The 12,116-nt window shown below is 59.8% G+C and overlaps 1 protein-coding gene across 1 annotated transcript in view; it reads left to right on the top strand.

Annotated features, from left to right (window-relative positions):
• Nucleotides 1-235: 235 nt before the first annotated feature.
• Nucleotides 236-12,116, top strand: part of LOC311164843 (retinal guanylyl cyclase 1-like) — a gene marked incomplete at both ends in the record, with an annotated part of 39,089 nt that continues 27,208 nt past the window's right edge. Inside the window, 9 exons of the mRNA XM_084224470.1 lie at nt 236-1,457; nt 1,614-2,201; nt 4,869-5,170; nt 8,587-8,941; nt 9,887-9,971; nt 10,472-10,568; nt 11,312-11,362; nt 11,448-11,546; nt 11,960-12,019. Of these exons, the coding sequence (XP_084080596.1) occupies nt 236-1,457; nt 1,614-2,201; nt 4,869-5,170; nt 8,587-8,941; nt 9,887-9,971; nt 10,472-10,568; nt 11,312-11,362; nt 11,448-11,546; nt 11,960-12,019 (2,859 nt within the window). The remainder of the gene's footprint in view (nt 1,458-1,613; nt 2,202-4,868; nt 5,171-8,586; nt 8,942-9,886; nt 9,972-10,471; nt 10,569-11,311; nt 11,363-11,447; nt 11,547-11,959; nt 12,020-12,116) is intronic.

The following is a 12,116-nucleotide window of genomic DNA, read 5'->3' as shown; positions in this document are numbered from 1 at the left end:
CAATTCTCACGGTGGTGGCTCCTCTCACGGTGACATCTCCAACAGCGGTGGCATCTCCAGCGATGGTGGCACCTCCAAAAGGGACACATCCCGTGGTGGCACCTCCAAAAGGGACACATCCCGTGGTGGCACCTCCGAAAGGGACACATCCCATGGTGGCACCTCCAAAAGGGACACATCCTGTGGTGACATCAGCCACAGTGACATTTTCCACGGTGGTGGCACCTGTCAGGTCATGACCCCCCACCATGGCCCCTCCCAGGGTGGTGGCATCTCCAACGGTGACGTCTCCCATGGTGACATCTCCAGGGGTGGCATCTCCCATGGTGACATCTGCCATGGTGGCGTCACCCACGGTGGCATCTCCAACGGTGACATCGGCCACAGTGACACTTCTTACGGTGGTGTCACCTCCCGCAGTGGTGGCACCTCCCATAACGACGTCCCCCAGGGTGGTGGCACCTCCAACAGGGACATCTCTGACAGTGGTGGCATCTCCCGTGGTGGCACCTCCTGTGACAATGACATCTCCCATGGTGGTGACATCTCCCATGGTGGTGGCACCTCCCATGACGTTGACGCCTCCCATGACAGTGACATCTCCCATGACGGTGCCACCTCCCATGACGGTGCCACCTCCCACAGTGACGTCTCCCATAATGGTGTCACCTCCCACGCTGGTGTCACCTCCCGCAGTGACACCTCCCATGACGTCATCACCTCCCATGACGCCATCACCTCCCGTGATGTCGTCACCTCCAATGACATCATCACCTCCCATGACGTCCTCACCTCCCATGACATCGTCACCTCCCATGACATCATCACTGCCAATGACGACATCACCTCCCATGATGTCATCACCTCCCATGACATCATCACCTCCGATGACGTCACCACCTCCCATGACATCACCACCTCCCATGACATCATCACCTCCAATGACGTCATCACCTCCCATGACATCATCACCTCCCATGACGTCATAACCTCCCACGACGTCACCACCTCCCATGACGCCATCACCTCCCGTGATGTCGTCACCTCCAATGACATCATCACCTCCCATGACGTCCTCACCTCCCATGACATCGTCACCTCCCATGACATCATCACTGCCAATGACGTCATCACCTCCCATGACGTCGTCGCCTCCAATGACATCGTCACCTCCCATGACGTCGTCACCTCCCATGACATCATCACCTCCAATGACGTCATCACTGCCAATGACGTCATCACCTCCCATGACGTCGTCGCCTCCAATGACATCGTCACCTCCCATGACGTCGTCACCTCCCATGACATCATCACCTCCAATGACGTCATCACCTCCTGTGACGACATCACCTCCCACGACGCCATCACCTCCTGTGACGTCACCACCTCCCATGACGTCATCACCTCTCGTGTTGTCACCTCCCATGACGTCATCACCTCTCGTGTTGTCACCTCCCGTGACGTCATCACCTCCCCCTCCACCCCCATCACCCGCACCTTCCCCTGCTCCCCCCTCCTCCCCCTCTCCCCCCACCCCCGCTCTCCCCTCCCCCCACCCTTCCTCCCCCTCCCCCTCCCCCTCCTCCTCCTCCTCCTCCTCGTCCCCGTCCCCTGCTCGGCCGCCACCTTCAAGGTGGGCGTCCTGGGCCCCTGGAGCTGCGACCCCGTCCTGGCGCGGGCGCTGCCGGACGTGGCCTCGCGCCTGGCGGTGGCGCGGCTCAACCGCGACCCGGCGCTGACCGCCGGCTACTGGTGGGACGCCGTGGTGATGTCCGAGGCCTGCGCCACGCCCCAGGCCGTGGCCGGAGTGGTCAGCGCCGAGCGTTACGCCAGCGCCATCGTCGGCCCGCTCAACCCCGCCGCCTGCGGCGCCGCCGGACTCTTGGCCGCCGCCTGGAACAAGCCGCTGGTGTCGTGGGCGTGCGGCGCGGCCGGAGCGGCCGGAGGGGGAGCAGCGGTCACTCTGGTGCGGCCGCTGCCCGCGCCGGCGGCCGTGCTGCACGCCGTGCTGCGGTATTTCCGGTGGGCGCACGTGGCCGTGGTGGCGGCGCCGCAGGACCTGTGGGTGGACACCGGGCAGGAGGTGGCCAGAGAGCTGAGGGCCAGGGGGCTGCCGGTCAGCGTGGTGACCGTGGCCGGAGAGGAGGAGGAGGAGGCGGAGGAGGCGCTGAGGAGGGTGCAGAGGGCGGATGGGGTGAGAGGTGAGGAGGGGGATGGGATGGACGGACAGATGGACGGATGGGCGGATGGATGGGTGGATGGGTGATGGAGGGAGGGATGGATGATGGATGGATGGATGATGGATGATGGATGATGGATGGATGGATGGATGGATGGATGATGGATGATGGATGATGGATGATGGATGATGGATGATGGATGGATGATGGATGGATGATGGATGGATGATGGATGATGGATGGATGATGGATGGATGATGGATGATGGATGGATGGATGGATGGATGATGGATGGATGGATGGATGGATGATGGATGGATGGATGGATGGATGGATGGATGGATGGATGATGGATGGATGATGGATGGATGATGGATGGATGATGGATGGATGGATGATGGATGGATGGATGACGGATGATGGATGATGGATGGATGGATGGATGATGGATGATGGATGGATGGATGGATGATGGATGGATGGATGGATGATGGATGGATGGATGGATGATGGATGATGGATGATGGATGGATGATGGATGGATGATGGATGGATGGATGGATGATGGATGGATGGATGGATGATGGATGATGGATGATGGATGGATGGATGATGGATGATGGATGATGGATGATGGATGGATGGATGATGGATGGATGGATGGATGGATGATGGATGGATGGATGGATGGGTGATGGATGATGGATGGATGATGGATGGATGGATGATGGATGATGGATGGATGATGGATGGATGATGGATGATGGATGGATGGATGATGGATGGATGGATGGATGGATGATGGATGGATGATGGATGATGGATGGATGGATGGATGATGGATGGATGGATGGATGATGGATGGATGGATGATGGATGGATGGATGGATGGATGGATGATGGATGGATGGATGGATGGATGGATGGATGGATAGATGGATGGATGGATGGATGATGGATGGATGGATGGATGGATGATGGATGGATGGATGGATGGATGATGGATGATGGATGGATGATGGATGATGGATGGATGGATGGATGGATGGATGGATGGATGGATGGATGATGGATGATGGATGGATGATGGATGATGGATGATGGATGGATGGATGGATGGATGATGGATGGATGGATGGGTGATGGATGGATGATGGATGGATGATGGATGGATGGATGGGTGATGGATGGATGATGGATGATGGATGGATGGATGCATGGATGATGGATGATGGATGGATGGATGGATGGATGGATGGATGATGGATGATGGATGGATGGATGATGGATGGATGATGGATGGATGGGAGATGGATGGATGGATGGATGGATGGATGGATGGATGGATGGGAGATGGATGGATGGATGGATGATGGATGGATGGATGATGGATGGATGGATGGATGATGGATGGATGGATGGATGGATGGATGGATGGATGGATGGATGATGGATGATGGATGGATGGAATGGATGGATGATGGATGATGGATGATGGATGGATGGATGATGGATGGATGATGGATGGATGGATGATGGATGGATGATGGATGATGGATGGATGATGGATGGATGATGGATGGATGATGGATGGATGGATGATGGATGATGGATGGATGGATGGATGATGGATGGATGATGGATGGATGGATGATGGATGGATGGATGGATGATGGATGGATGATGGATGATGGATGGATGATGGATGGATGGATGGATGATGGATGGATGGATGGATGGATGATGGATGATGGATGGATGATGGATGGATGGATGATGGATGGATGGATGGATGGATGATGGATGGATGATGGATGATGGATGGATGATGGATGATGGATGGATGATGGATGATGGATGATGGATGATGGATGGATGATGGATGGATGATGGATGGATGGATGGATGGATGATGGATGGATGGATGATGGATGGATGATGGATGGATGGATGATGGATGGATGATGGATGGATGGATGGATGATGGATGATGGATGGATGATGGATGATGGATGATGGATGATGGATGATGGATGGATGATGGATGATGGATGGATGGATGATGGATGGATGATGGATGATGGATGGATGGATGGATGGATGGATGATGGATGGATGGATGATGGATGGATGGATGGATGGATGGATGATGGATGGATGGATGGATGGATGGATGGATGGATGATGGATGGATGATGGATGGATGGATGATGGATGATGGATGGATGATGGATGGATGATGGATGGATGATGGATGATGGATGATGGATGGATGGATGATGGATGGATGATGGATGATGGATGGATGATGGACAGATGGATGGATGATGGATGGATGGATGGATGATGGATGGATGGATGATGGATGGATGGATGGATGGATGGATGGATGATGGATGGATGATGGATGGATGATGGATGGATGATGGATGATGGATGATGGATGGATGGATGGATGATGGATGGATGGATGGATGATGGATGGATGATGGATGGATGGATGGATGGATGGATGGATGGATGGATGATGGATGATGAATGCATGATGGATGGATGGGGATTGATCAACAATGGATCGATGGATGGATGGATGAACACAAACCCAGACAGACAGACAGATGACACCCCCTGCACCCCACCCCCTCCCCGTGTCCCCGTGTCCCCGTGTCCCCGTGTGTGTCCCCGCAGTGGTGCTGATGTGCATGCACTCGGTGCTCCTGGGCGGCCGCGAGCAGAAGGTGCTCCTGGAGAAGGCCGAGGACCTGGGCATGACCGACGGCTCCCTGGTCTTCATCCCCTACGACGCGCTCACCTTCGCGCTGCCCTACCGCCGCGTGCCCTACCCCGTGCTGGCCAACAACACCAAGCTGCGCCTGGCCTACGACGCCGTGCTCACCGTCACCATCGACTCGCCCGACGCCTCCTTCCGCGAGGCCCTGGAGGAGGCCAAGAAGGCCTACGAGGTGCCGGCCAACCTCGACCCCGCCCAGGTGGGGCTGGGGTCTGCGGTGGGGTTGGGGAGGTGTGTGGAGAGGGGTTGGGGGTGTGTGGAGAGGGGTTTGGGGTGTCTGGAAAGGGGTTGGGGGTGTCTGGAAAGGGGTTGGGGGTGTCTGGAGGGGTTGGGGGTGTCTCCAGGAGGTTTGAGGGCATCTTGAGAGGTTTGGGAGAGTCTCCAGGGGGTTTGGGGGGATCTCCAGGGGCTTTGGGGGAGTCTCCAGGGGGTTTGAGGGCATCTCCAGGGGGTTGGGTGTGTCTTGAGGGGGTTTGGGTGGTGTCTGGAGGGGTTGGGGGTGTCTCAAGAGGGTTTGGGGGTGTCTTGCGAGGGTTTGAGGGCATCTCGAGAGGTTTGGAGGAGTCTTGAGGGGGTTTGGGGGTGTCTGGAGGGGGTTTGAGGGCATCTCGAGAGGTTTGGGGGTGTCTTGAGGGGGTTTGGGTGGTGTCTGGAGGGGTTGGGGGTGTCTCCAGGGGGTTTGGGGGCATCTCTAGGGGGTTTTGAGGGCAACTCGAGAGGTTTGGGGGTGTCTTGAGAAGGTTTGAGGGCATCTCCAGGGGGTTTGAGGGGATCTCTGGAGGTTTGGGGGGGTCTCCAGAGGGTTTGAGGGCATCTCCAGGGAGTATGGGGGAGTCTCCAGGTGGTTTGGGGGGTGTCTGGAGGGGTTGGGGGTGTCTCCAGGGGGTTTGGGGGCATCTCCAGGGGGTTTGGGGGAGTCTCCAGGGGGTTTGAGGGCATCTCGAGAGGTTTGGGGGTGTCTCAAGGGGGTTTGGGTGGTGTCTGGAGGGGTTGAGGGCATCTCCAGGGGGTTTGGGGGAGTCTCCAGGGGGTTTGAGAGCATCTCCAGGGGGTTTGGGGGTGTCTCCAGGGGGTTTGGGGGCATCTCCAGGGGGTTTGAGGGCATCTCGAGAGGTTTGGGGGTGTCTTGCAAGGGTTTGAGGGCATCTTGAGGGGTTTGGGGGTATCTTGAGAGGTTTGGGGGCGTCTCCAGGGGTTTTGAGGGCATCTCAAGGGGGTTTGGGGGTGTCTCCAGGGGGTTTGGGGGTGTCTTGAGGGGGTTTGGGTGGTGTCTGGAGGAGTTGGGGGTGTCTCAAAAGGGTTTGGGGGTGTCTCCAGGGGGTTTGAGGGCATCTCAAGAGGTTTGGGGGTGTCTTGAGAGGGTTTGAGGGCATCTCCAGGGGGTTTGGGGGTGTCTTGAGGGGGTTTAGGTGGTGTCTGGAGGAGTTGGGGATGTCTCAAGAGGGTTTGGGGGTGTCTGGAGGGGGTTTGGGGGCATCTCTAGGGGGTTTTGAGGGCAACTCGAGAGGTTTGGGGGTGTCTTGAGAAGGTTTGAGGGCATCTCCAGGGGGTTTGAGGGGATCTCCAGGGGGTTTGGGGGTGTCTGGAGGGGTTGGGGGTGTCTGGAGGGGGTTTGAGGGCATCTTGTGAGGTTTGGGGGTGTCTTGAGAGGGTTTGAGGGCATCTCCAGGGGGTTTGGTGGAGTCTCCAGGGGGTTTGGGGGTGTCTCCAGGGGGTTTGAGGGCATCTCCAGGGGGTTTGGGGGAGTCTCCAGGGGGTTTGGGGGTGTCTCCAGGGGGTTTGAGGGAATCTCCAGGGGGTTTGGGGGTGTCTTGAGAGGGTTTGAGGGCATCTTGAGGGGTTTGGGGGTGTCTTGAGAGGCTTTGAGGGCATCTCCAGGGGCATCTCTGGAGGATTGGGTGGACATGGCCACGGGATGGAGGTGACAACGGCCAAGAGGAGATGACCACGGCCAGTGGGAGATGATTGTGGCCATCTTGCCTTGACCATGACTGTCTTGGTTGACCGTGGCCAATGGGAGATGACCGTGGCCAATGGGAGGTGATCGTGGCCAATGGGAGATGACCATGGCCAATGGGAGATGACCGTGGCCATCTTTGTTGATCATGGCCAATGGGAGATGACCGTGGCCAATGGGAGATGACCCTGGCCGTCTTTGTTGACCGTGGCCAATGGGAGATGAACGTGGCCAATGAGAGATGATCATAAACATCTTGGTTGACCATGGCCAATGGGAGATGATCATGACCATCTTCATAGACCATGGCCAACACAAGCTGACCATGGCCATTTCCATTGACCATGGCCAATGGAAGATGACCATGGCCAACACAGGCTGCCCATGGCCACCTCCATTGACCATGGCCAATGGAAGATGACCATGGCCAACACAGGCTGCCCATGGCCACCTCCATTGACCATGGCCAACACAAGCTGACCGCGCCCATCCCCATTGACCATGGCCAATGCAAGCTGCCCATGGCCATCCCCATTGACCATGGCCAATGGAAGATGACCATGGCCAACACAAGCTGACCACCCCCATCCCCATTGACCATGGCCAATGGAAGATGACCATGGCCAACACAGGCTGCCCATGGCCATCCCCATTGACCATGGCCAATGGAAGATGACCGTGGCCAACGCAAGCTGACCGCGCCCATCCCCATTGGCCATGGCCAACGCAAGCTCCCCATGGCCACGTCCATTGACCATGGCCAACACAGGCTGACCGTGGCCATCCCCATTGACCATGGCCAACGCAAGCTGCCCATGGCCATCTCCATTGACCATGGCCAACACAGGCTGCCCATGGCCATCTCCATTGACCATGGCCAACGCAAGCTGACCACGCCCATCCCCATTGACCATGGCCAACACAAGCTGCCTGCGCCCATCCCCATTGACCATGGCCAATGGAAGATGACCATGGCCAACACAAGCTGCCCATGGCCATCTCCATTGACCATGGCCAACGCAAGCTGCCCATGGCCATCTCCATTGACCATGGCCTACACAGGCTGACCGCGCCCATCCCCATTGACCATGGCCAATGGAAGATGACCATGGCCAACACAGGCTGCCCATGGCCATCTTCATTGACCATGACCAACACAAGATGACCATGGCCAATGGGACATGACCATGGCCACTTCCATTGACCATGACCAACGCAAGCTGCCCGTGCCCATCCCCGTTGACCATGGCTAATGGAAGATGACCATGGCCAACACAAGCTGACCGTGTCCATCTCCATTGACCATGGCCAACAGAAGCTGACCGCGCCCATCCCCATTGACCATGGCCAATGGAAGATGACCATGGCCAACACAGGCTGCCCATGGCCGCCTCCATTGACCATGGCCAATGGAAGATGACCATGGCCAACACAGGCTGCCCATGGCCATCTTCATTGACCATGACCAACACAAGATGACCATGGCCAATGGGACATGACCATGGCCACTTCCATTGACCATGGCCAACACAAGCTGACCGCACCCATCCCCATTGACCACGGCCAACACGAAACCACCTCCTCCAACCCAACCCAACCCAACCCAACCCCCCCAGTGCCACCACCACCACCACCTCCCACCTGTCCCCTCCCACCAGGTCCACCCTCTCTTCTCCACCATCTACAACTCCATCTACTTCCTGGCCACGGCGGTGGAGGCCACGCGCCGCAGCGGCCGCTGGGTGATGGGCACCAGCGTGGCCGACCACGCCCGCGACTTCACGCTCCAGGGCTTCTGCCAAACCTTCACCGTGGACCAGGACGGCGCCGTCTCGGTGCCCTACGTGGTGCTGGACACGGACGGCAAGGGCCAGCACCTGTGGGCGGTCTACGGGCTGGAGCCGGGCACGCGCGGCCTCAGCTACCGCAGCCACAGCCCCCACTGGCCCCACAGCGCCAGCCCGGCCACCGACGCCGGCTGCTGGTTCGACTCCGGCGCCATCTGCAACGGCGGTGAGCGGCGCCGGGGCGCGGGAGGGGCGGCGGGGGGGTGGTGGAGGGGGTTTGGGGGGGCTGTGGTGGCACCGTGGTGATGGGATGGTCATGGTGGCACCGTGGTGATGGGATGGTCATGGTGGCACCGTGGTGATGGGATGGTCATGGGGGTGGTGGAGGTGGATATGGGGGTGCTGTGGTGGCACCGTGGTTGTGGTGGCACCATTGTCCCCAGCATGGTCACGGTGCCACCATGGCTCTGGGTCAGCTGTGGTGGCACCGTGGTGCTGGGATGGTCATGGTGGCACCGGGTTTCTGGATCAATTGGGGTCATGGTGGCACCATGGTTCTGGGTCAGCCGTGGTGGCACCGTGGTGCTGGGATGGTCATGGTGGCACCGTGGTTTTGGGTCTGCTGCGGTGACACCATGGTCAGGATGGTCATGGTCGTGGTGCCACCATGGTTCTGGGTCTGCTGTGGTGACACCGTGGTTGTGGTGGCACCATTGTCCCCAGCATGGTGGTGGTGCCACCATGGAGCTGGGTCAGCTGTGGTGCCTGCTCACTCCTGGTCCCCCCTGGTCACTCCTGGTCCCCCCTGCTCACTCCTGGTCCCCCCTGGTCACTCCTGGTCACTCCTGCTCTCCCCTGGTCACTCTTGGTCACTCCTGGTGCCCCCGGTCACTCCTGGTCACTCCTGGTCCCCCCTGGTCACTCCCGTGGTCACTCCTGGTCACTCCTGGTCCCCCCTGGTCACTCCCATGGTCACTCCCATGGTCACTCCCATGGTCACTCCCGTGGTCACTCCTGGTCACTCCCAGTCACTCCCCTGGTCACTCCCAGTCACTCTCGTGGTCACTCCCGTGGTCACTCCTGGTCACTCTCGTGGTCACTCCCGTGGTCACTCCTGGTCACTCCTGGTCACCCCTGGTCACTCCCGGTCACTCCTGTGCTCTCTCCGCAGGGATGGACGCCGGCTTCGTCTTCTTCCTCTTCCTCCTCATCGCCGCCCTTGGTGCAGCCGGCGCCGCCCTCGCCTGCCACATCAGGTGGGTGGCCCTGGTGGCCCTGGTGGCCCCATTGTCCCCAATGTCCCTCAGTGTCCCCAGTGTCCCCCAATGTCCCCAATGTCCCCAGTGTCTCCCCCAGTGTCCTCAGTGTCCCCTCAGTGTCCCCTCAGTATCCCTGCTGTTCCCAGTGTCCCCCCAGTGTCCTCAGTGTCCCCAATGTCCTCAATCCCCCCAATGTCCGCAACCCCCTCAGTGTCCCCAGTGTCCCCAGTGTCCCTCAGTGTCCCCAATGTCCCCAATGTCCCCAACCTCCTCAGTGTCCCCAGTGTCCCCAATGTCCCCAGTGTCCCCCCAGTGTCCCCAATGTCCCCAGTGCCCCCAGTGTCCCCTGAGTGTCCCCAATCCCCCAATGTCCCCAATGTCCCCAATGTCCCCAATCCCCCAATGTCCCCAATGTCCCCAATGTCCCCAGTGTCCCCAGTGTCCCCAGTGTCCCCCCAGTGTCCCTCAGTGTCCCCAGTGTCCCCCTGTCCCCGCAGGCGCCGCATCCAGCAGGCCCAGCTCATGAAGGGCCCCAACAAAATCATCCTGACCATGGAGGACCTGACCTTCATCAACACGCAGAGCAGCAAACAGGTGACAGCGGGGACAGAGGGGACACCGAGGGGACACCCAGGGGACAGCAGGGACAGCGGGGACAGAGGGGACACGGAGGGGACAGCGGGGACAGCGGGGACAGCGGGGACACCGAGGGGACATTGGGGACAGCGGGGACAGCGGGGACAGCGGGGGGGTTTGGGGACATTGGGGACATTGGGGACAGCGGGGACACCCAGGGGACACCGAGGGGACAGCGGGGACACAGCGGGGACACCCAGGGGACAGCGGGGGGACAGCGGGGACAGCGGGGGGATTGGGGACACTGGGGACATTGGGGACGGGGGATGTTGGGGACATTGGGGGGGTTGGAGACATTGGGGACATTGGTGATACTGGGGGCATTGGGGACATTGGGGCTTTGGGGACACCGAGGACACTGGGGACATTGGGGACAGCAGGGATACTGAGGGACAGGGGAGACAGCGGGAACGCTCCAGTGACCCCTGAGTGACCCCTGAGTGACTCCAGTGACCCCTGAGTGACCTCACTGACCCCTGAGTGACCCCAGTGACCCCAGAGTGACTCCAGTGACCCCTGAGTGACCTCTGAGTGACCCCTGGGTGACCCCAGAGTGACTCCAGTGACCCCTGGGTGACCCCTGAGTGACCCCAGTGACCCCAGAGTGACCCCAGAGTGACCCCAGTGACCCCAGTGACCCCAGGGTGACCCCTGAGTGACCCCTGGGTGACCCCTGAGTGACCCCTGTGTCCCCCACGCAGGTGGACAGCAGCCAGGCCAGCCTGGCCGGACAGAGCGGGGGGGACACCAGGGTGACCCCAGTGACCCCAGGGTGACCCCAGTGACCCCTGAGTGACCCCTGGGTGACCCCTGAGTGACCCCTGTGTCCCCCCGCAGGTGGACAGCAGCCAGGCCAGCCTGGCCGGACAGAGCGGGGGCAGCGCCCCCGGCAGCGCCGCCCCCGGCCCCGACAACACCAACGTGGCCGTGGCCGAGGTGAGGCCCCTCCCCCGGCCCCGCCCACGCCTCCTGGCCCCGCCCCTCCCGCCCCCTCCTCCTCCTCCCCTCCCCCATCCCCCTCCCCACCCACGGGGGCGACAAGGCCAGGCCACCGGCGAGGGGACAGCGGGGACCCCGGCCCCGCCCCCCGAGCGATGATTGACAGCTGATCCACGCCCCTGGTCCATGAGTGACAGCTGATAAATGCAGCCAGGGCGATGATTGACAGCTGATCCACGCCGCCTGGGCGATGATTGACAGCTGATTACCCCAGGCAGGGCGATGATTGACAGCTGATCTCAGCCCCCCCCGGAGATGATTGACAGCTGATTCTGGCTCCACCCCTGAGCAATGATTGACAGCCGATCCCCAACCCATAGCAATGATTGACAGATGTGCCCCACCCCCAGGCAATGATTGACAGCTGGCCCCGCCCCCAGGCAATGATTGACAGCTGGCCCCACCCCCAGGCAATGATTGACAGCTGGCCCTACCCCCCACACTGATTGACAGCTGGCGCTACCTCGTGGTGCTGATTGACAGCTCATCCCCACCCCTGGGGAATGA

Source organism: Fringilla coelebs (assembly GCF_963513975.1).
Source record: "Fringilla coelebs genome assembly, chromosome: 38".
In the NCBI taxonomy this organism is placed as follows: Eukaryota; Metazoa; Chordata; class Aves; order Passeriformes; family Fringillidae; genus Fringilla; species Fringilla coelebs.
Note: the sequence above shows the minus strand (reverse complement) of the source record. Positions and strands in the feature narration are given on the sequence as shown.